The sequence below is a fragment of the Schistocerca piceifrons genome, chromosome 6 (assembly GCF_021461385.2).
Source record: "Schistocerca piceifrons isolate TAMUIC-IGC-003096 chromosome 6, iqSchPice1.1, whole genome shotgun sequence".
Classification (NCBI taxonomy): Eukaryota; Metazoa; Arthropoda; class Insecta; order Orthoptera; family Acrididae; genus Schistocerca; species Schistocerca piceifrons.
In genome coordinates, this window is record NC_060143.1 from 383,268,815 (window position 1) to 383,295,129 (window position 26,315).

The 26,315-nt window shown below is 43.1% G+C and overlaps 1 protein-coding gene across 1 annotated transcript in view; it reads right to left on the reverse strand.

Annotated features, from left to right (window-relative positions):
• The window catches only part of LOC124803005 (ATP-binding cassette subfamily G member 4-like), a 410,627-nt gene that overhangs the window by 47,298 nt on the left and 337,014 nt on the right, over nt 1–26,315 (reverse strand). The window contains exon 5 of the mRNA XM_047264112.1: nt 23,016–23,161. Within this exon, the coding sequence (XP_047120068.1) occupies nt 23,016–23,161 (146 nt within the window). The remainder of the gene's footprint in view (nt 1–23,015; nt 23,162–26,315) is intronic.

The following is a 26,315-nucleotide window of genomic DNA, read 5'->3' on the forward strand; positions in this document are numbered from 1 at the left end:
GTTGACATGATTGTCCGCCTACGGATACGTATGGCCTCCTTAACAACACAGTCCCAGAAAGATGACGCTGGGAATAAAATTTCCGCCTGTAAAGCATACGATGTCCCGTGTCCAGGCAATGCTCCGCTACCGCTGATTTATCAGGTTGCCCCAGGCGTGTATGACGATGGTGTCCGACGCAACGTTCTTGCACGGTTCGGCGTGTCTGTCCAATATAATATTTTTCACTTTGGCATGGTATTTTATACACGCCACGTTTCCTAAGGCCAAGATCGCCTTTGACCGAGCACAGTAAATTTCTCAGTTTTGCTGGTGGCCGAAGAACACACTTGATGACGTGTTTTTTGAGGATCCTTTGTTATCGAAGATATGTCGCTGTAACGAAACTATTGTTACTTGGGGAAGACAGTGAAATTTTGCTGGGGTGAAAATTTTCAACATCGAAAAGAAATTATTTGATTTAAACAAAAAACCTCAAAAATTTGTTGTTATTCTCGTGTTCCACAGACATCAAGAAACATGTGATAATGGGGGTGTTTCTCACTGATCACACTAGCCTCCACCACTCAAAGAATTACTTTGAGACAAGTGCAAATTTTTACTGCTAGAACAGTTTCCAAAACATTACACTTTAGTAATTAGTTCTGCAGTGACACTTATATAGTTCAGTTGACTTCTTGTACGTATCTTAGTTCGGTGTAACTCGGAGTAATCTGCTTCCTGCTGCTGCTGCTGCTGCTGAAGTAGTCGTTTCCTCGGTCGATTTCATATGCTAACTGGATCAAGTTACGTGAATTCCATCAAATAATCCAGGTACCAAGGCGTTTTATAGTGTTTCATTGATGACAAGCTGCACCATTTCTTCTTAGTGGGAGCCAACTCCACATAACAGGCTACACATAGTCACAATACTGTATTACAACAATTACATTATCGCACAGACGTGCGACACAGAACTGTCTCCAACTGTCCATTCTTGAGCCTTGTGCTCCTCCTATTTATACGTTTTTTAACAATCAAGTCAACAAAAGTACAGTGCAATTTTATTAAACTAACAATTAAAAGCTTAACATTTTTATGAGTAACTATCCACAAAACCTTGCTTATTTTATGCTGAAACTGGCATATACAATAAAAAAGACTTTTACATAGGATATACATCATATTATATAAAATACTGAAAGATAACAATGCTAACCTAAATTTTCTTAATTATGGCTTCATTTGTAAATGCAAAATATTACGAACATGTACTGGACAAGGATGACCTACTAGTAAACAAATGGAATAATAAATTTTATGGGATTTAATGTATTACGCGAAATCACTTATTAGATACCATTGGAATTTCGGAACTTTGAAAACAGGAATGTAAAACAAAAGGGGTGTTTTATTTCGCCGCCAAAACAGGGCAAGAACGCTGTTGCAGTGAGTGCCTCTGCATCTTCAATTACATCCCTGCTTCAAGTGCGCTTAGAACGGAATGCATGGCGTATCTGCCTAACGGAATAGCCATTCTGTTGGAATAGCTCACCAGCTAGATTGTCGGCATCTGAGACTACACGTGCTCCATGCACCAAAGAGCATAGGACACTGTTGTGTTGCGCAGGATGATGACAACTTGTGGGCTGCAAATATAGTTCCGTATGAGTTGATTTGCGATAGAAGCTGTGTCCCAGTGTAGCATCAGCTTTCCTTCTGACAATGACATCCAAGAATGCTAAGGTGCCATCCTTTTCCACTTCCATTGTGAACTGTATATTGGGATGGAGCGAGTTCAGACGCCGGAGAAACACAGGTAATGTTTAACAAGGATGCGTTGTTACAGCTGTGGATTGTCTACGACACCTGAGATGACAAAAGTCACGGGTTACCTTCTAACACAGTGTCGGGCATCCTTTTGCCCGGCGTAGTGCCGCAACTCGATGTGGCAGGGACTCAATAAGTCGCTGGAAGTCCCCTGCAGAAATACGAGGTGGAATCCAAAATTTTCGGGACTGGTGCTGCCATCTGGAAAGTAGGAGTAGTTGATCTTTGTAGCGCTAGGTGGCGAGAGCTGCATATCTGATGACTCAGTGTGCATAGTGGCATTCAGCTGGTAGGATGTGTTGCATGTCCACAGTGATTTCCGTAATACTCTGTGTCTGGTGTTTGGCGATTTTACGATGGATCCGTGAACAGAACAGCGCGTGTGTATCAAATTCTGTGCGAATCTCGGGAAAAGTGCTACGGAGACCCTTGCAATGATTCAACAAGTGTTTGGGGGACAGAGCATGAGCAGTATGCGTGTGTCTGAGTGGCATGCTCGGTTCAGGGCCGGCTGTACAGACGTCGAAGATGATGCTCAAACTGGAAGGCCCTTTAGCTGCACAATGCCAGACATTGTTGCCAAACTTCAACAATTGGTTCGTGTGGATCGACGTCGAACCATTGAAGACCTGCCGGAGGAAGTGGGTATTGGTTATGGGACCTGTTAACAAATGTTGACAGATCAATTGGGTACGCATCGTGTCGCCGCAAAATTTGTGCCAAGGATCTTGACTGCCGATCAGAAGGCACAGCGTGTTGATGTGTGCACGAACCTTCGTCAGACCACATCTGATGATCCACCTTCTTGTCGTGGGCTATCACTGGTGACGAGACCTGGATTTACGGTTATGACCCAGAGACAAAGCAACAATCGTCCCAGTCGAAGAGCCCGGACTCTCCAAGACCCAGAAATGCGAGACAGGTGAAGAGCAAAGTTAAGAACATGTTCGTCGCTTTCTTTGATACTAAGGGAATTGTGCACAAGGAATTCGTCCCACCCAACCAAACAGTGAATTCCACGTACTACTGTGACGTTTTGCGATGGCTCCGTGAAAACGTGGGGCGGCGACGACGGCCTGAACTTTGGCGTCGAGGGAACTGGCTGCTGCATCACGACAATGCGCCCTAACACATGTCCTTGCTTACCAGTGTATTTTTGACAAAAACAACATGGCGGTTGTACCCCACCCACCGTACTCGCCAGATTCGGCACCTTGCGACTTCGCGCTATTCCCAAAACTCAAACTCAAGTTGAAAGGCCGTCGGTTCGACACTCTAGAGAGGATTCAAGAAGCATCGCTGGTGGTGATAAACACCCTCAAAGAACAGGACTTCCAGAAAACGTTTGATCAGTGGCAGAAGCGCTGGGACCAGTGTGTACATGCGGATGGGAACTACTTCAAGGGTGGTGGTGACCATTAGTCCAGTGGTAAGGCTTTCAACAGATGGCAGCACCAGTCCTGAAAATTTTGGATAGCACCACGTATTTGGCAATGCTGCATCTATACCGGTCCATAAGTGCGAAAGTGTTGCCGGTGCAGGATGTTATACACGAACCGACCTCTCGATTATGTCCCATAAATCTTCGATGGGATTCATGTCGAGTGATCTGAGTGGCCAAATCATTCGCTCGAATCGTCCAGAATGTTCTGAAATGGCGCATTGTTATCCATAAAAATTCCATTGTTGTTTGGTAACGTGAAGTCCATGAATGGTTGCGAATGGTGTCCAGGTAGTCAAACATAACCATATTCAGTCAATGACCAGTTCAGTTGGACCAAAGGACCCAGTCCATGGCACGTAAACACAGCCCATACCAACATGGAGCCACCACCAGCTCGCAGAGTGCCTTGTTGACAACTTTGGTCCGTGGCTTTGTGGGGTCTTTGTCACACTCGAACACTGCCAATAGAAATCAGGACTTGACTGACGAGATCACGGTTTTCCAGTCGTCTAGGATCCAACCGATATCGTCACGAACGCACGAGAGGCGCTACAGGCGATGTCGTGCTGTTAGGAAAGGCGCTTCGTTCGTCTGCTGCTATATAGCCCATTAACACCACATTTCGCCGCACTGTCCTAACGGATACGTTGGTCGCACTTCCCACTTTGATTTCTACGGTTATTTTACACAGTATTGCTTGTCTATTAGCAATGAAAACTCTACGCAAACGCCGCTGCTCTCGGTTGTTAAGTAAAGGACGTCGGTCACTGTGTTGTCAATGCTGAGAGGTTGTGCCTAAAATATGATATTCTCGGCATACTCTTAACACTGTGGGTCTCGGAATATTGAATTCTCTGACAATTTCCGAAGTTGAATGTTCCATGCGTCTAGCTCCAACTGCCAAAGTCTGTTAATTCCCATCGTGCGGCCATAATCAAGTCGGAAACCTTTGACATGAATCATCTGAGGACAAATGGTACCTCTGTCAAAGCACTGCCATTTTATACTTTGTGTATGCAATACTACCGCCATCTGTATATGTGCATATCGCTACCCCACGACTTTTTCACACCTAAAATGTGTTGCGATGTACAGTGGATATCGTAAACAATAAGATACCGATTTTTTGCTTACTTTCACACAGTTTGCAAGTTATTTATTACACTCATGAGTTTTATTTATTGTGTGCAATATTTTTCATCAGTACAGTTTTGCTACAGTTGCTAAAACTGTGTAGGAAAATATTGAGGGTAGATAATTTTATGGAGGGGGAGCGGCATTGGCAGCTCTGCAGGGTCACCACAGTAAGGTGCGAAATGTGCAGAACTCTTCTTTTCATTGTCTTTTTTTACTTTTTTATTTTTATTTATTTTGTATTAGAAACTATTGTTTTACCTGTGGCTTCGACTGCTTATGTGTACGTTACATATATTGCAAATAACTTCTTCTTCTTCAGCTCCCCTTCCTGTCCATCTCCTCTACCCTCTCTCTGTCTATATCCTCTCTCTCTCTCTCTCTCTCTGTCTCTGTCCATTGCCTCTTGCCCCCGTTCTATGTTCATCGCCTCTTCCCTCATCTCTCTCTGCCCATCTCCTGTTCCCAATACCTGTCCATCTCTCCCACCTCTCTCTGTGCATATCCTGCTCCCCACCTCAATCTGTCCACGTCTCCCCTCTCTCTGTCCTCATAACCACTCTCTCCGTCCATCTACTCCACCATGTCACTGTTCATCTTCTCCCCTCCCATTCCCTGTCCATCTCCTCCCCCTCCCCCATCTCTGTGACCATCTCACACCCCCCCCCCCTCTCCGGCCATCTCGTCCATCTGCCCTCTCTCCATCTCCTCCACCCTCTCTCAGTCCCTCTCTTCTCTCCTCCTCTCTCTATCCGTCTATGTCACTCCGTTTTTACCTCCACTCTCACCTACACAGCTCTTCTTTCCAATCAGTAAGTGGCGTGTATGCCAAGTTTCGTTGTAATCGAGCCATTCGTTTAGGAGGAGATGTCGAAAATACACTCCTATAAGCATTTTTATAGTATAAAGATTTTTATGGTTGACTCATTGCAAGATACCATTCTTTCATCGAACAACCTATCTGATTTTTTTCCAGTCTCGATTGACGGGAAGGAGACGAGGCAGGGCTGAACGGACGGCTTTAAACACGAATTGACGGAGGTTCCACCATCTTCACAAGAATTGGCACCCTATAACTGCCATCTGTTCCCGCATGTTAAGAATTTTGAAGCCGGGAAAAGTTTTGAGTTTAATGATGATGTTATAGTATTCTGCAATCATTAAACAATGCAGTATACTCCCGGGAACAAATTCCGACAAAGTGCACTGATTTCATGAAATGTTCTCCTTCCCCACGGTAGTGGCATGTGTCGAACATCCCATACTTTGAGAACTTTGAGTCGTAAGGTATATAGTTTCCTAGTACTTCCTTAGTAATGAGGCACGTTCCTGATAATGCGACATTGAATCTGTGGTCGACACTTGGGTTATTATAAACAAAATGTTTCACACAATAAACACCTTCGTTCAATGTACCATCCACAGACAATTTTTGGCAGAGGGGAGAATGTTCTAAAATTGCTACTTTTTATATAATTGATAAAGTTAGTCTGAGAACCTATATTACCACAAGAAATAAATTTGATAGACATTACTAAAACTTATTTTATCTCAAACTGTTAATAGTTATTCATTTATTTTTTGGGTATAATACCTAAGACAGCAAAATAGTAAGCATATTTCAATATTACAGGGTGGGGTAAACAAAAGTGACCCGGACAAGTGGATACGATTGGATGATAACCTGAAGGACATTAACGGAGGAGGAACAGACCTACAGTTACTTCCAACAGGATGGAGTAACTGCCCATACAGCCAGCCGAATCTTGGAGCACATTTACGCAATCTTCACGCCTGACACAATTGTTAGCAGAGGTCAGTCTATTCCCGGCCCTAGATGGCCACATATGTGGCCTGAACTGTTAGTGTGCGATTATTTTATATGGGGAGCCTACAAGTCTAAGGTGTATCGCAATAATCCTCATGGTCTTCATTAACTGTAGGCAGAACGTTTTGAATGAGACTGCAGCTGTTCATGAATGTTGGTCACTTTCAACATACGCTATAGTCAAGTTAGTACTGTATTTCCTTTCCTCTATTGTGTTTCTTTGTACCCTGGAACTCTGTTCTCTGGGCCACTTCTATTTGTCCCACCCTGCATAAGCTAATTATATATTTGTATATTATTGATATGAATGTGAAAGCCGCAATTTTGATCTAACGAACTAAAATTACATAAATTTTATGACTGATTACTGGGCATTGGACGAGTTATTTAATGGAAATATTTCTATTAATACACCAATAATATGAGGTTGTCACTGAAAATTAAAAGTCTGAAATAGAAAAATAATCATAAATGTGGGAAAAATCCTTTTGGGAAGCAAGAAAAATAATAAGGAATGCAAAATAGTGCTTCTCAAAGAGGGGAAACGCAAATAAACTTTAAAGAACTACAGTACCGTCTACCACGGCAATGCTAATTCTGATATTTAGTAAAACTGCACACAATCATTACTAAAGCAGCGCGAGAATATTGTAATAAATATCGAGTCTATAGCTACAGGTTTCTGGAGGGGCAAAGCCCCTCTTGTTCCCAATTTCTGGCGTCTATCATCGTGCTTAGTGTGATAGGCACCTATGTATCGTAATCTGTATCCTGATTCTGGAAAGAGCTGCGTAGCTACAGACGCGCATCTGTTTCGGAAGGGATGCAAACAAAGAACTTGGGAGCTCGTGATAGGCAGGCATTAGTCTGTGCAAGCACAGCTGTGCCCGTTACTTAAGCCGCTTTCTGCGTGGAAAGTTGAGCCGCGCGGTTACGCAATGAAGTCCTATCGGGTCACCTCTAACGCACGATTCGTGAAGACAGGCAAGGACCTGCATTCATTATTAGTCAAGTGGCAAGGCTGTGGTCGTGGTGTTGGAACTGTTCTCGGAAAGCAACTGTTCGGAACGGTCTTTCTTTTAGTGAACTATTGTTCTTTTAGTCCTCACGCACTACGCTTAAATGCTACACTCGGAAGACGAAAACCGAATTTCGAAGAAAGGTGTCGTGTTTATATTTTATGTTAGTATCGATTTTGCTAGCCTGATTAGACATCATTAGCCCGAGCATCTGTAAAATATCTGTCCGATTTGGTCTTCACGATGAAGCGAGATTATGACTACACGTGTAACATTTATTAAAAGGAGGGACTACGATTTCCCTACAGATGCCAGTAAATTTGTAAGGGCGGACGGAAGGAGAGGGGAAGAGGGAGGAAGAGGGGGAGAAGAAAGAAGAGAAGAAAGAGTACTAGTAGGAGGAGGAGGAGATTGTAAAAGAAGAGATGCTTAAAAATTTTGTCCACGCCAGTTAATGCGTTCGAAACTGTTTCACTAATCCGCCAATACTGCGCAGGTTCACCGTGTTAAGTGTCCAGTAGCCGAAGATTACTATATTCCGACGTTTAGGAATGGGTAAAAAATTTCGGAATGGGAACAAAAACATTCAATCCTGTACACAGAATTACTGAATGTTTTTTCACTAGTTACAAACTGTGTAACAGATTCTTCTGCACTGAAAAAGAGAGTGAGTTTAGTTGTTTAAAAATTAGTCAGATTTTCACAATATACGGTTGTTGTCAGTCAATTCGATTGTACTAATGCAGCAAACATATAAACATTTACAGATCTCTTTCTGTCTAATAGAGATGAAATGTGCTTCTCCTCAGTTAAACAAATGAAATGAACTTCCTGCTCAGTGGAACAGTTGTTTTCCTGCAGTTCACACAAAATTACTTCGCCAGCCGCTGTGGCCGAGCGGCTCTAGGCGCTTCAGTCTGGAACCGCGCGACCGCTACGGTCGTAGGTTGGAATCCTGCCTCGATCATGGATGTGTCTGATGTCCTTAGGTTAGTTAGGTTTAAGTAGTTTTAAGTTCTAGGGGACTGATGACCTCAGATGTTAAGTCCCATGGTGCTCAGAGCCATTTGAACAAAATTACTTCTGCCACATTAACCAATAATTTTAAAACCAAGTAAGAAATTCACCTCCAATGCACGTTTGAAAAACGGTAAAGCGTTTACGTGGGAGCGAATATCGATTGTGGAAGAGGAAATCCGGATGTTGGAGTATTTGCGTAACCAACCACAAGTGGTACTGTGAGAGCGGCTTTTGGAATCTGGATTTCGACGACGTAGGTAAACGCAGCCCCCCAACCTCATGAACCATGGACCTTGTCGTTGGTGGGGAAACTGATCTCCGTACCGTAGGTGCAACCACAACGGAGGGGTATCTGTTGAGAGGCCAGACAAATGTCTGGTACCTAAAAAGGGGCAACAGCCCACTCAGTAGTTGCAGGGGCAACAGTCTGGATGGTTGACTGAACTGACCTTGTAACATCAACCAAAACAGCATCGTTGAGGTGCGAAAGCCTGAAAGCCAGGGGAATCTACAGCCGTAATTTTTCTCGAGGGCATGCAGCTTTGCTGTATGGTTAAATTTTGATGGTATCCTCTTGAGTATCATATTCCGGAGGTAAAGCAGTCCCCTATTCGGATCTTCGGGTGGGGACTACTCAGGAGGATGTCGTTATCAGGAGAAACAAGACTGTTCTTCTACGGATCGGAGCGTGGAATATCAGATCCCGTAATCGGACAGGTAGGTTAGAAAATTTAAAAATGGATAGGTTAAAGTTAGATATAGTGGAAATTAGTGAAGTTCGAGGGCAGAAGGAACAGTACCTTTGGTCAGGTGAATACAGAGCTATAAATACAAAAGCAAATAAGGGTGATGCAAGAGTAGGTTTCAAAAAGATTTAAAAAATAGGAACGCGGATGATCTACTACGAACAGCATAGTGAACGCATTACTGTAACCAAGATAGACATCAAGCTCACATAATGATGAATTTATCTATGCAAAACTATAATCTAAATGCGACAAATTGATATTGTGGTGAACGGCATATACCGACCGCGGGAATCTGGCTTTCCGTGCTACGAACGCATCTCTGTGTCATACCGAACCAAAGATTTTGTTTTATAGACAGTTTGTGAAGGAAGTGGAGAGATCGGTCGTGTCAGAGGAGAAGAGACAATGTATTGTTGTGAGACGCCATTACGGTACACGGTAAATGTTCAAATAGCTTTTTTTGCACAAAATAAAATCCAATAATTAACATAAAGTATTCAAAGTGTGTATATCTCCGTACTGAAATTAGTTAATTATCACTGTTCAGATATTAGGAGACGTATATCACTCGGAGGCGATGTTAACGATAGTGCGAACCTGCATTTTTCACGATCATAATTCGTCGAGAGATTATCTCTGAATTAATAAACTTTAAACTTACTAAATTGTTGGACCTATCATCCAGATTCATCAAACAACATAGCATACAGATGTGCCGAACGATTTTCGTAACGAGTAAAGGTTTTAGAGATTTCAGGTGTAGCAGATAACGACGAGGAAATTCAGCGGGATCGCACTGTGGAATACATCTCTGGCTTTCATGTGGTATTTAAAACGAAATATTTATATTTTCCAGGTTTTCAGGAGACTAAAGATAAAAGGGAATAAGGAAGTAAGCTAAACCAATCAAAATCAATAACTAAACCACTAGTTAAAATAAAAGCACACACAAAGAATATTTATTTATAAAAATAAAATAAAGAATATTTTTAATTACCTAACCAATAATAATATAGTAAAACACCCACAACAGTAGCACACGTTTATTTGCCAACTAGCTCCGCAGATGATGAAGAAATTGAAGAACTCTTTGGTAACAGAAAAGAAATTATTCAGATAGTTACGAGACACGAAAAGTTAAAAGTCATGGGGGACTGGAATTCGATAGTAGGGAAAGGAAGGGAAGGAAAAGTAGTAGATGAATATGGACGGGTGGGGGTAAGAAATGAAAGAGTAAGCCGCCTGGTAGAATTTGGCACAGAGCATAACTTAATCACCGTTAACACTTGGTTAAAGAATCATGAAAGAAGGCTGTGTACGTGGGAGAGACCTGCAGACACCGGAAGGGTTCAGACTGATTACATAATGGTAAGACAGAGATTTAGGAACCAGATTTTAAATTGTAAGACATTTCCAGGGGCAGATGTGGACTGTTACCACAATTATGAACTGTAGATTAAAACTGAAGAAATTGCAAAAAGATGGGAATTTAATGAGATGGGACCTGGATAAATTGAAAGAACTATAGGTTGTAGAGAGTTTCAGAGGGAGCTTTAGGGAACGATTGACAGGAACAGGGGAAAGGGTACAGTAGAAGAAGAAAGAGTAGCTTTGAGAGATGAAATAGTGAAGGCAGTAGAGTATCAAGTAGTTAAAAAAAACGAGGGCTAGTAGAAATCCTTGGATAACACAAGAAATATTGAATCTAATTGATGAAAGGAGAAATTATAAAAATGCAATAAATGAAACAGGCGAAAAGGAATTCAAACGTCTCAATAATGAGATCGACAGGAATTGCAAAACGGCTGAAACGGCTAAGCGGGAAAGCTAGATATAAGGGTGTAGAAGCTTATGTCACTAGGGATAAGATACATGCCACCAACAGAAAAATTAAAGAGACCTTTGGAGAAAAGAGACCCACTTGTATGAATATCAAGAGCTCTGTTGATTAACCAGTCCTAAGCAAAGAAGGGAAAGCCGAAAGGTGGAAGGAGTATGTAGAGGGTCTATACAATGGGATGTGCTTAAGGGCAAGGAAGTGGAAGAGGACGTAGATGGAAATGAGATGGGAGATTTGATACTGCACGTGAAGAATTTGACAGAGCACTGAAGGACGTAAGTAGTAACAAGGCTCCGGGAGTACACGACACTGCGTTAGTACTACTGATAGCCTTGGGAGAGCCAGCCATGAACCAAACTCTTACATCTGATGGGCAAGATGTACGAGACTGGCGAAATATCCTCAGACTTCAAGAAGAATATAATAAATCCAATTCCAAAGAAAGCAGGTGCTGACAGGTGTGAAAATTACCAAACTGTCAGTTTAATAAGTCACTGTTGCAAAATACTAACAAGAATTCTTTACAGAGGAATGGAAAAACTTGTATAAGCTGACATCGGGGAAGATCAGTTTGGATTCTGTAGAAATGTAGAAAAACGCGAGTCGATACTGACCCTACGACTAATCTTAGAAGCTAGGGTAAGAAAAGACAAAACTACGTTCATAGCATTTGTAGACTCATAGAGAGCTTTTGACAATGTTGACTGGAATACTTTCTTTCAAATTCTGATAATGGAAGGGGTAAAATACAAGGAGCGAAATGCTATCTATAAGTTGTACAGAAACCAGAAGTCAGTTGCAAGAGTCGAAGGACTGAAAGGGAAGCAATGGTTGAGAAGGGAGTGAGACAGGGTTGTAGCCTATCCCCGGTGTTATTCAATCTTTACGTTGAAGAAGCAGTAAAGGAAACCTAAGAAAAATTTGGAGTAGGAATTAAAATCAAGGGAGAAAAAACAAAAACCTTGAGGTTTTACGATGATATTGTAATTCTGTTAGACAGCAATGAACCATGAAAAAGAATTGAACGGAATGGATAAAGTCTTGAAAGGAGGCTATAAGATGAACACCAAAAGAAGAAAAACGAGGATAATGGAATGTAGTCGAATTAAATCAGGCGATGCTGAGGGAATCAGATTAGGAACTGAGACACTTAAAGTATTAGATGATTTTTGCTATTTGGAAAGCAATACAACTGAAATTATGTGTATGGGTTGTACCCATATATGGATGTGAAACATGGACGATGAACAGTTAAGACAAGAAGATAATAGGAGCTTTTGAAATGTGGTGCTACGGAAGAATGCTGAAGATTAGATGGGTAAATCACGTAACAAACGAAAATACTCTGAAAAAGTGAGGGACAAGAAATTTGTGGCACAACTTGACCAAAGAAAGGGATCCGCTGATAGGACACATTCTGAGACATCAAGGGATCACCAGTTTATTATTGGGGGTATAAATCGTAGAGGGAGACCAAGAAATGTATATAGTAAGCAGGCTCAGAAGGATGTAGGTTACAATTGTTATTCGGAGATATAGACGCTCGAACAGGAGAGAGCAGCACGATGAACTGCTTCAAACCATTCTTCGGTACTTCGGACTGAAGACGACGACAACAAAACACAGCTCAGTACTACTAATCTATGTTAAAGAATATGTCGTAATCAGAGTATTAAAGGAAATATCCTGTTCAATTTGTAAAAACCTGGTTTTAACCAGTTCGCATAACTCTTTTAATGGATGTGATATATCCCCCTGAATCACAGGCAACAACCTATGTTATCAATAGGTGGTTGTTCCGTCTTGACATCACAGTTTTCCATCGGATACCTATAGCTAGTGGCAGAAGACTTATGGTACATCACAACAAAAAAGGAAAACAAGATGAAAAGTGGTAATAAAAAAGTTCGGAAATAGAACTGTAGTGAGACCTCCAGCAGACCAGATGAAAGGGCACGCAGATGCCGACCAAAAACGTGAAGAACTATCCCACTGATGACGTCTTAATGTGAAAAAGGCGGAACGCGTGTGGGAGAAACAAAATACAGTGCAGCAAGAAAAGGCGGTTTTATTTACAAAACGACTATTACTTTCAATGTCTTGATGAAGAACACCTTTCAAGACCTAAACTGTTCGTCATGAAAATAGGGAGTGCGCTCGTCTAACAACATTTAAGTGCGCTTCGGTAATGCGGTGTGTTAAATTAGATCTTTTTTTATGTTTAAAAAGTTGTTCTGCAGATGCCTTAGTTACACTCCTGGAAATGGAAAAAAGAACACATTGACACCGGTGTGTCAGACCCACCATACTTGCTCCGGACGCTGCGAGAGGGCTGTACAAGCAATGATCACACGCACGGCACAGCGGACACACCAGGAACCGCGGTGTTGGCCGTCGAATGGCGCTAGCTGCGCAGCATTTGTGCACCGCCGCCGTCAGTGTCAGCCAGTTTGCCGTGGCATACGGAGCTCCATCGCAGTCTTTAACACTGGTAGCATGCCGCGACAGCGTGGACGTGAACCGTATGTGCAGTTGATGGACTTTGAGCGAGGGCGTATAGTGGGCATGCGGGAGGCCAGGTGGACGTACCGCCGAATTGCTCAACACGTGGGGCGTGAGGTCTCCACAGTACATCGATGTTGTCGCCAGTGGTCGGCGGAAGGTGCACGTGCCCGTCGACCTGGGACCGGACCGCAGCGACGCACGGATGCACGCCAAGACCGTAGGATCCTACGCAGTGCCGTAGGGGACCGCACCGCCACTTCCCAGCAAATTAGGGACACTGTTGCTCCTGGGGTATCGGCGAGGACCATTCGCAACCGTCTCCATGAAGCTGGGCTACGGTCCCGCACACCGTTAGGCCGTCTTCCGCTCACGCCCCAACATCGTGCAGCCCGCCTCCAGTGGTGTCGCGACAGGCGTGAATGGAGGGACGAATGGAGACGTGTCGTCTTCAGCGATGAAAGTCGCTTCTGCCTTGGTGCCAATGATGGTCGTATGCGTGTTTGGCGCCGTGCAGGTGAGCGCCACAATCAGGACTGCATACGACCGAGGCACACAGGGCCAACACCCGGCATCATGGTGTGGGGAGCGATCTCCTACACTGGCCGTACACCACTGGTGATCGTCGAGGGGACACTGAATAGTGCACGGTACATCCAAACCGTCATCGAACCCATCGTTCTACCATTCCTAGACCGGCAAGGGAACTTGCTGTTCCAACAGGACAATGCACGTCCGCATGTATCCCGTGCCACCCAATGTGCTCTAGAAGGTGTAAGTCAACTACCCTGGCCAGCAAGATCTCCGGATCTGTCCCCCATTGAGCATGTTTGGGACTGGATGAAGCGTCGTCTCACGCGGTCTGCACGTCCAGCACGAACGTTGGTCCAACTGAGGCGCCAGGTGGAAATGGCATGGCAAGCCGTTCCACAGGACTACATCCAGCATCTCCACGATCGTCTCCATGGGAGAATAGCAGCCTGCATTGCTGCGAAAGGTGGATATACGCTGTACTAGTGCCGACATGGTGCATGCTCTGTTGCCTGTGTCTATGTGCCTGTGGTTCTGTCAGTGTGATCATGTGATGTATCTGACCCCAGGAATGTGTCAATAAAGTTTCCCCTTCCTGGGACAATGAATTCACGGTGTTCTTATTTCAATTTCCAGGAGTGTATTTTGGACCATTAGATGACGTAATGGAATGGTTTTCCAGTAACTTTAACAGATGTGGATCGAAGAAAACCTATGCATTCTTGGTATCGTCGCTGGGTTTACGAAATACTGTATGTTTTATCTGTATCGCCACACTGTTCCTTCCGAATTTTCATATTTTTTTCCACTTGTTTCACATATCACAGCTACAACGCTTTTTCTCGATTCCTCAGCTGCCTTAATGATACTCTGAAGCAAAATATTAGTCATAATTATGACGAAGTCATAATAAGCTGGTTGTTTCTACTGTTTACATAACATAAGGATCGTGCAAACCTCAACATTGGAATATGAACCGACTACTACGTCTTCCGACTCGTACAAACATCAACTTTATTTGAGCAAATGCCAAAACTGCTAGTCTGCCAGACATAGCCTTCTATAAACATAAGATATCTTCGAGAGTACCCTGCATGCATTTGAATTCCTTCGTCCATTTCTCAAGTGCTGCCATGCACAGCAAAGGCCTTTTCCGCTTTCAGGAATAAGAATATTCTTTTGGTGACAGAGACCTAAAAATCAATGCAAGGGCATGTCCTCAAAATTCCACTTCACCCTTTTGCTTTCGTTCAACGGACATGGTCTTCCCGTCGGTGTAAAACATTTTATCAATACATTCCTTACAATTCTGTGTAATTTGTTTTTTGTTTTCGTGGCAGATGTCCTGTTTGTCCGCTTTGATGAAAGAACACGGCGAAGAGCATTTGTTTTACTTCACAAGGCAACATCGCATTTCTACAGTATTGCTTCTTTCTATGCATTTAGTTTTATTAAATGACAAATCTCTGCTCTCAGTTCCTTAATTTCTAACCTTGCTCACTATTTCACTAAGCTCATGAACGGGATCACTAGCTGTGGTATGGTCAACTATTTCTTTTCTTTTAAACACCTTTTCTAAAGTCTCCAAAGCTCGCTTTTGCAAACTTCTTGCTTCGCAGCGTTGTGCGCGACTTACAAATCTCTGAAGAATGAATTTGCTTTTATTACTCCTGGAGCCGCGTGGTCAGAGGCGCTTTGCCACGGTTCGCGCGGCTCCTTCCGTCGGAGGTTCGAGTCCTACCTCGGTATGGGTGTGTGTGTTGTCCTTAGCGTAAGTTAGTTTAAGCTAGATTAGGAAGTGTGTAAGCCTAGGGACCAATGACCTCAGCAATTTGGTCCAACAGGAACTTACCACCAATTTCCTAATTTTACTCCTGGAGTTATTTACTAAGTACGATACAACCACATTAATTTTTCATTATTAATCAAATAAATAATGGACAAAAACGATAAAATATCAGCGAGATAAATACTGCAATAGTTTATTTCGATAAAATTTAATGACAAAATTTTTCTCAATAGAGAGGCTTTTAACTGACGACCTCCAGCAAGTCATACAGAGATCCTGCCAATTGAGCTGCGGAGCCGCGCGGGATTAGCCGATCGGTCTGAGGCGCTGCAGTCATAGAATGTGCGGCTTGTCCCAGCGGAGGTTCGAGTCCTTCCTCGGGCATGGGAGTGTGTGTACAAACTGAGCTGCGGAGCCACTTTGATTGACACTGTTGTTTTTAACGGCTTAGAGCAGCACGAGAAATGTGCAAGCACAATAGCTCCATAGCAAGTTATACGAGTACTACATTCTCACAATGAAATAGGTAACACATCTTGAGAATACAAAAAAATATAGGTTACTTCCACGAGAAATGAAGTATCTAGAAGTATCTAGTATCTAGAAGCAAAAGATAATAAACATGAGCAACGTAATTTACTTATTTCCTACACATTATAGCGAGTCATTGACTGGCTTAGAGTAATCAAGTACCTCCTCAAAAAAAGCATTGAATTTATGTGAATTAATTTATTTTAAAGTAATTTTTGAGTGTCAATTATTATCGGTGTTATTTATGCACTGACTTCTTATCCTTCCAGCTGCATCGTTGTTTTCTGTACTTGCTTCCTCATGCCAGTTTGGAATGTTCGCGCTGGGGATTGCTGCAGGTAGTAGTAGCATCTTTCTTGAAGGTAACTCCAAAAGTTCGTTTCTCAAATCTCGTTCCTAATCCTCAGCCCGAAAATTAACTAAGGTGCAGATATCGTATTCACTTTGTCCGCGTGTTTGCATCGAACTATCCGTTCACGTTGCAGTTGGTCATCTTTGGGAAAACCATGCTAAATAACGTTTGCCATATTTCGAACAGTATTAATGAATTCTGACACAGCATAATTATAGTGACCCTTGCTCACGACTGGCATGGAACGAGTTGCTTTCTTTTAGATTCACACCTCGACTTCCGTGTTCTGCCGAATGCACAGCCACGAGCGTCCTCAAAGTGACATCAAGGCGCGCAGCGGCTTCTGGGAATTTTTTGCTCACGAGAGGCCGGAATGGTCTACCTCCTTTTTCCAAACATCTTGGTCACACCACGCACCATCGCTGTATCAGACATTTCGACCGCTTACTTGTTTCCATAAAAGCCCATTCACTTAAACACACATTTGAAATACACTCACGCTCATAAATTAAAGATAATGCTGATACATGGTGAAACGACGCTCTTGGGGGGGGGGGGGGCGATTTGCTGGTTTAAATCACCCATGTGGTGCATCTGACCAAAGGTCGTCGCACGGTGGCGCTGGCAGCAGTTGACATACGCAGAAGTGTGTTGATGCATGTCAGTGTACGGTGCAGCGAGTAAGTGTCCAGACGTTTTCAGACGTGCTAATGGTGACTGTGTATTGAAAATGGCTCGAAGGACACATATTGATGACGTTACGAGGGGTAGAATAACAGGGCGACTGGAGGCTGGTCAAACACAGCAGGTCGCAACACGGGCCCTCCGTGTGCCACAAAGAGTGATCTCAAGATTATGGCAACGATTCCAGCAGACAGGAAACTTGTCCAGGCGCTACAGTACGGGACGTCCACAGCGTACAACACCACTAGAGGACCGATATCTCACCATCAGTGCCCGCAGACGGCCACGGAGTACTGCAGGTAGCCTTGCTCGGGACGTTATCGCAGCCACTGGGACAGTTGTCTCCAGACACACAGTCTACAGACGACTAAACAGATATGGTTCATTCGCCCGGAGACCAAAGGTGTATTCCACCGACCCCTGGTCACAGGAGAGCCGGTAAAGCCTGGTGTCAAGAACACAGTACATGGTCATTGGAACAGTGGTCCCAGGTTATGTTCACGGACGATTCCAGGTATAGTCTGAACAGTGAATCTCGCCGGGTTTTCACTTGGCGTGAACCAGGAACCAGGTACCAACCCCTTAATATCCTTGAAAGGGACCTGTATGGAGGTCGTAGTTTGTTGGTGTGGGGTGGGATTATGATTGGTGCACGTACACCCCTGTTTGTCTTTGACAAAGGAACTATAACAGGTCAGGTGTATCGGGACGTCATTTTACACCAGTATGTCCGCCTTTTTCAGGGGTGCAGTGGGTCCCACCTTCCTCCTGATGGATGATAACGCACGGCCCCACCGAGCCGCCATCGTGGAGGAATATCTTGAAACAGAAGATATCAGGCGAATGGTGTGGCCTGCCTGTCCTCCAGGCCTAAACTCCATCGAGCACGACTGGGATCCCCTCGATCGACGTATCGCTGCACGTCTTCAAACCCCTACAACACTTGAGCAGTTCCGACAGGCACTGGTGCAAAAATGGGAGGCTATACCCTAGCAGCTGCTCGACGACTTGATTCAGAGTGTGCCAACCCTTTTTGCGGCCTGTGCACGTGTGCATGGTGATCATATCCCATATTGTTGTTGGCGTACATGCGCATAAAACAGTGGCGTTTCGTAGCACATGTGTTTCGGGACGGTTTTCTCAACTTATCGCCAATACCGTGGACTTAAAGATCTGTGTCGTGTGTGTTCCCTATGTGCCTATGCTATTAGCGCCAGTTTTGTGTAGTGCCATGTTGTGTGGCGCCACATTCCGCAATTATCTTTATCAGCATGAGTGTAGTTTTTCTTAACCCCGTCCGATACCCTAGAAACTGGCATGTAGTACCACCTTCAAAAATTATAGCTGATCTTGTTATCAGCTCAGAAATTACTGCAGGGATTTTTCACTGATGGATAGAGGGATTCAGAGGAAGGCTTGTGTACATAATTTATTGTTCAAATAAGGGGCAGTCAATAGATTCCCGTCCGAAAGCCTACAGTCCAGAAACGGCACGCCAATCAGGCAAAATCGCCGTGGGTATTGACGCGGTTAGCCCACTGACGCACCACGTTGAAGAAACCAGTTCAGTAAAACATCGTGTCCAGTTGCGTCAAGAAGTCTGTAAGTGCCTGCTGCACATCCTTGTCCGACATGAATCGTCGATCCTTCAAGGCCTTTTTTAATGGACCGAAGGTCTGATAACCGCATGGGGAGTCATCAGGGGTATAGGGCGGGTGCTCCAGTTTCTCTCACTTGGTCGTAATGGATGAGGATGGCCTCCCAGATCGACCGGCGTCTTGTGTCGAACAGCAACTAGCGGAATTTAGTGCACCATTCCACAACGGTGGTTCTCGACAGACATGCTGCTCCATACAAATTCTTCGTTCTGCTATGGTTCATCTACCAGTGTTGGTCCTTCGGCAGCCAAGAAAAGAATAACAGAACATTGGTCCTACTTGGAAGCGTTTAGCAACAACGTCACTGCAGTTCACGTTTCAGGATTTAGCGCACGCACATCGGAAAGACACGAATGTCACACCAATCCCTTGCCTACATGTCGGTGCTTATACACTGAGTCGCGCTACGTTGTAGATATATGCTGCAGCAACGCCCTCAAAGGGAAACTTTTTGATCGCCAATTATAGTAATGAGCGTGTAGTAAAAGTATTGTTATATGTTCCACAGTTAATTCGCATTTGTGGTGATACCTCGTGGCAATAAGCTGGTCAGTTTGAGAGGAGGCAGTATCTGTCGCGAAAAGAAGTAAGCAGCCGCCACAACGAAAGAGAGCAGTGGAGTTTAACGTGCCTGGAAAACGAATCCTTGACAGACCGTGGATTTTTCAGCCTGCCTTTTAACTTAGCATTCACTTTTCAGTGATGTGGAGATTCACCTGGAAACGTGGTTTGAATTCCACGTTAAACTACAGGACTCCTTTTCCTAGCTGGGTAACTGGGATACGATAGGAACACCCAAGTCGACGAAATGGCGTCCAGTTGGGAGATTTGCACTGGGCTATTGAGCCATATACAGTTATTTCTAGAAATCTATACATGTCGTATACATGTTGTCCCCCGCCGCGTTTCCCATTCTGCATGTAAAGGATAATCTCAGCTCAGAAACTGCTGTAGGGATTTTGACACGGTTTTAAGTATTATATTATCAGAATGAAAAACAAAAAACGTGAATATGTCCTGGGCAGAACTATGGATATAAAAGAAGGGAACTAGCTTTTCGACTTATCTGGCAGCTTCAGAGACGTTTAAATCAGAACATCTTGATATCTTCGAGCTTCTTTACTTCCTAGTATTAGTACCCATGTCATGTAATATAGTGCATCGTGTCAAGTAAAGCAACATGACATATGATGTCATGTCGCATAATATGACACATACCACCATGTCACCCAACATGGCATTTGTTATGTCGTACAATATGATACGTGCCATTTGAGTTTAAGATGAATGCATGCGAACTCCAGGTTACATCCCGTTATAGATGCAGGCCCACTCTATGATATTTCCTGTTCTAGATGCATCCCACTCGCTAGAAGCACACAAATTTGTGTCTGTTTCTTCTTATGCCCCTCACCATAGATATAACAGGAGGTAGGTCTCAGAGGGCACAGTGCACTGAGGAAGTATGGTTACTTTGTAAGAAAGCGCGATAGGTCAATATGTTTTGTTTTAAATGTCTTTGAAGCTACCGGGTAAGTCTAAAAGACTCTGTCCAGGACATATTCGCTTTTTTTCCATTCTGGTTACCAACTTTTATTCAAAAATGGTTCAAATGGCTCCGAGCACTATGGGACTTAACTTCTGAGGACATCAGTCCCCTAGCACTTGGAACTACTTAAACCTAACTAACCTAAGGTCATCACACACATCTATGCCCGATGCAGGATTCGAACCTGCGACCGTAGCGGTCACGTGGTTCCAGACTGTAGCGTCTAGAACCGCTCGGCCACTTCGGCCGGCCAACTTTTATTCTACAACGATTTTTGACATTAGATAGATAGCTTAGAAACCTAAATAGGTTTTTGTCGACTCGGGCGATGACTGGCCCAGTATATGATCTTCTTATTATCTTTCAAAGCATGCTGCTCATATTGTAGCAGCGTATAAAGCTTTCACAAAACAGCAGTACAACCATTAACTGAAAAAAAAACCTCACGTAAAATTAGAATGACGCTAGATTTTTGAAAGCAAGTTTCCAATGTTATCGCAGTAACGCATTTTTTTATTTATTTGATTCACTTTAAACGGTTATGGTGCAACGAATTTTAAGTGCTACATTTAGCTCGACTTAAGCCACCGTATCTCAACAACGGATAAAGATTTTTGGATAAAAAAAACTCGTTTTAAATTTTCCATTCATCTATCTTCGTGCAAGGTTTGAACTGATTCGTACAAGTTTGAAGTATAGAAGTGGCGCGCTTCAAAGACCCCAGACAAACGTGTTTCTTGCATTTAAAATGCAAACGAAGCAAAATTTTGTTAAACGGCTAAAACTTATCTTAGACCAAAGTCTGATACACTGTTGGAGCTAATGTGAATCATTTCTCCCTCCAGTCTGCAGTTATTTCAGGGGGACTATTTTTGCACTTAAAATCCAAACGAGGATGACTGTTTTTGCACGTCAAATCCGAACGATGGACATACAAATGATATCATTAGCTGAGCATTAATTTTGGCCGAATCAAAATCTTTTGCAAAAGGAATTAATCCATTCGCACAATGTGGCTGGGCGCCAACTCTGGTTCATCTTTCAAACCTTGCCTAATGTACTGTAACACAGTTACAGTAAGACACATGTTCGAATGTTTATACAATTGTCATCTGGTCCGGACAAATCCAAAAACTTTTTACCACGCGTTAATAGGTCAGATAGGAACTGAATACCAAGACGCTCTGCTCCCAAACCGCGATTCTGCGCGTGGCCTTTCCCGACATAGTTGCTGAAGTGCTTACGCGCTATAATGGTGGACTGCCTTATGTTGAAGTTTTGTGTACATAATTTTTCACCACTACGCCAGGAAAGTCGCGCGGTCGTAGATACTTAACGCTACGCGTGCAAAGCCGGTGCGCGTCGCTAGTTGTATAAAGCATTCGTGTTTGTCTCCTCAGATTGAAAGCCTTGCACATGACGGTCTAACTACCCCAGATGGACTGCCACGATCAATAACTCCACACGATCATTTCACTTCTTGAACTTCTTGCTGCATATAAAGATGTAACTTGGCGGTGTTTGCGCCACAATAGAAGATACGGAAAATGGCTCTGAGCACTATAAGACTTAACATCTATGGTCATCAGTCCCCTAGAACTTAGAACTACTTAAACCTAACTAACCTAAGGACATCACACAACACCCAGTCATCACGAGGCAGAGAGAATACGGAAGTCTTGCTATTTATTTTTAGCACACCTCTCTGATGCCTATGCGAAACTTTCAACATCAACGAACGTTATATCACTGCAATTGCCTTTTCAACAACTTTCGAATGCCGTTAAAAAGTATTCTGTGCAACTAAAAAAGATATCTGGTTTAATGTCTAGGGCGATACGAGAGTTGATAGGATTTCACACGCGGCAGAATTACATGGCTTTCGCTTCGATATCTTGAACCATGTGTGAAATAAAGTACTTGTTACGTGCTAAGCGACTCACCCAATGAATGTTGAGTTGTATACTTTGTATAAAAGTAATTCTCATTAGTTTTTTTTTTTTAGTTCTTTTTTTTTTTTTCTTCTCCGGGCGAATCTGATGTTGACTCAAGCCGAAAGGCATTAAGCTGTGTGGTCTATGAAAATAAAAAGCGATCAACTAGGAACATTACATTAGTTAGTGGTATTATGATAGCGGACACGTACTGTAATACCATTTATTGGCGAACGCCTTAACCTTATCACTAAATTATTTTGTTAAAAGAAATAGTTGTCCCTCTTCCGTAACACATGACCTTCGGGGAACTGGTTAGGTTTTTATCTTTTTCTTCGTTCGCTAATGACAGTACACATTTGAAATGTCGGTGAAGCACTGAAGCAGTCCAGCTGTCTTACGCAAACGCATATATATGAATATCAGCGTAGTCTTAGTTATTGCTGTAACCATTCAGTATACACTTTTGTTACAAACTGACTTCAACAAAAGGTGCTTCTAAGTCTAGCCTAATGCGACAAAAATCTCAGTCATACAGGGAAATTAGTGACAAAACTATCAAACAAGCAACGCAATGCTCAGTCAGTAAATCATCGTAGTAACACAGCTTTGATTTCATTGGGACGTACTAATCGGGCTTACGTGGTAGGCTCATCGATGAAAATGACGGACGGGTTGTTGACGAGCTCCTGGGCGATGCTGAATCTCTTGCGCTCTCCACCAGACAGCTTGTCGGTGAAGGTGCTGCTGCAATGAGACAGCCCCAGGGCGGCCAGCACCTCATCCACCTGTGGCAACAGAGAATAAGTCTTCACCACCGGTTACAGACAGCACGTTTTTGAGGACACATATTTCAAAAATTATTCATTTTATCGCTATTTTACCAGCTTCTTCCTTTTCTTCAGTATTTGTCGCGCATCGGCGGTAGTTAGTATAGTTATAAGACGTGTATATTTCTATTGTCAAACCACAATTTATGAAAGACGTATATATTTTATTAATAGGATTAAGTAGGAATAATTAATATTTGTCATGTTGGAAATAATTGTGGTAGCAGGGAATGTCTGCACCAAAGTATTGTTGGCAAGAGAGATCGCATATTGATATAATTTTAAAAAGGACGGGAGAGACAGTGTATGGATACATTTTAAGAAAAGAGAGGGAAAGACCTCGCATTGACACATTTTGTAATGGTAGTGGGGACTGTCTGCATCAGAAAGCATTGTTGGCAGGAGAGACCGCACTTTAGCGTTCGTAGGAAGTCAGTGGTAAGTGAGAAGTGAAGCGAGTCGGTAGCAAGTCTGAAGCGAGAGGTTAAGAGGAGCGGTGTGCCTGCCAGCCAATAGCTATGATTTATAAGAGATTATAAACGGATGTACAGAGACATCAGCTAACTATTATCATAAGAGGAACTAATATTATAGAATTATTTTTTTGAGGAACTCAAGACTACTGAAGGTATGTTTGCGCAATGCTACTTGTAAGATTATTGTAAAAAGTAAGTCCCACTTGAACGTTTGTAAAATAATTTCATTCAGAATATAATTAAATTTTGCCAGAAATATTGCATTTTTGATTATAATCCATCCCAAAAACCATCAACGTAAAACTTTGCAAAATTTTATTGTTGTCAAGAAAAAGTTTAACTATGAATTACGTAACTTCAGTCAAATTAATTAAAGAATAACGTCATCTGTGCTATTAAAGAATAACGTCAGCTTTGGTAATAAATACAGCCACTTATTATGAAAGCCCACCAGCAGATAATATAGTAAGACAGAGTAGGTACCCGTGGTCTAGGACGCCAGCACGGTAGCTCAGCGTGTTTGGTCAGAGGGTAATGTGCCCTCTGTAATAAAAAAAACTGAGTTAATAGATCAACAACGAACTTAAATGGATGTCTTCCGACATCCGCCCCGAGCAGATGCAACGAACTAAAGCGAACAAAATGAAAATTCAGCCGGCATGGCAACTCAGCGTGTTCGGTCAGAGGGTTAGCTGCCCTCTATAATAAAAAAACTGAGTTAGTGGAACAACGACGAACTACAATGGGTGTCTTGCGACGTCCGCCCCGAGCAGATACAACGAACGAAAACGAACAAAATGAGATTAAAAAAAAAGCGGGGTAGCGTCTTTGATTCATAATCAAAACGTCTTCGGTCCCGGGTTCGATCCCCGCCACTGCCTAAATTTTGATAAATAATCAGAATTGGCGGCCGAAGACTTCGCCTCAGCCTCATTCTGCCAACGGCTAACGGCCTTGTCAAAGAGGGCGGAGGAGCGGATAGAGGTTCAGGGCACTCTCTTGTCCTAGGGGTGGGAAATTGCCCCTAAAGGCGGAAGAATCAGCAATGATCAACGACATGAGGATGCAGAAGGCAATGGAAACCATTGTATTAAAGACACGTAACATATATCCACAGGACATGTGGCCTGTATTTGAAGAAGTGTCATGATGATCTCTCCATTGGCAAAAGATTCCGGAATAGTCCCCCATTCTGATCTCCGGGAGGGGACTGCCAAGGGGGAGGTTACCATATGAAAAAGATTGAATAATCAACGAAAGGATAACGTTCTACGAGTCAGGGCGTGGAATGTCAGAAGCTTGAGCGTGGTAGGGAAACTAGAAAATCTGAAACGGGAAATGCAAAGGCTCAATCTAGATATAGTAGGGGTCAGTGAACTGAAGTGGAAGGAAGACAAGGATTTCTGGTCAGATCAGTATCGGGTAATATCAACAGCAGCAGAAAATGGTATAACAGGTGTAGGATTCGTTATGAATAGGAAGGTAGGGCAGAGGGTGTGTTACTGTGAACAGTTCAGTGACCGGGTTGTTCTAATCAGAATCGACAGCAGACCAACACCGACAACGATAGTTCAGGTATACATGCCGACGTCGCAAGCTGAAGATGAACAGACAGAGAAAGTGTATGAGGATATTGAAAGGGTAATGCAGTATGTAAAGGGGGACGAAAATCTAATAGTCATGGGCGACTGGAATGCAGTTGTAGGGGAAGGAGTAGAAGAAAAGGTTACAGGAGAATATGGGCTTGGGACAAGGAATGAAAGAGGAGAAAGACTAATTGAGTTCTGTAACATGTTTCAGCTAGTAATAGCGAATACCCTGTTCAAGAATCACAAGAGGAGGAGGTATACTTGGAAAAGGCCGGGAGATACGGGAATGTTTCAATTAGATTACATCTTGGTCAGACAGAGATTCCGAAATCAGATACTGGATTTTAAGGCGTACCCAGGAGCAGACATAGACTCAGATCACAATATAGTAGCGATGAAGAGTAGGCTGAAGTTCAACACATTAGTCAGGAAGAATCAATACGCAAAGAAGTGGGATACGGAAGTACTAAGGAATGACGAGATACGTTTGAAGTTTTCTAACGCTATAGATACAGCAATAAGGAATAGCGCAGTAGGCAGTACAGTTGAAGAGGAATGGACATCTCTAATAAGGGCCATCACAGAAGCTGGGAAGGAAAACATAGGTACAAAGAACGTAGCTGCGAAGAAACCATGGCTAACAGAAGAAATACTTCAGTTGATTGATGAAAGGAGGAAGTACAAACATGTTCCGGGAAAATCGGGAATACAGAAATACAAGTCGCTGAGGAATGAAATAAATACGAAGTGCAGGGAAGCTAAGACGAAATGGCTGCAGGAAAAATGTGAAGACATCGAAAAAGATATGATTGTAGGAACGACAGACTCAGCATACAGGAAAGTCAAAACAACCTTTGGTGACATTAAAAGCAACGGTGGGTACATTAAGAGTGCAACGGGAATTCCACTGTTAAATGCAGAGGAGAGAGCAGATCGGTGGAAAGAATACATTGAAAGCCTCTATGAGGGTGAAGATTTGTCTGATGTGATAGAAGAAGAAATAGGAGTCGATTTAGAAGAGATAGGGGATCCAGTATTAGAATCGGA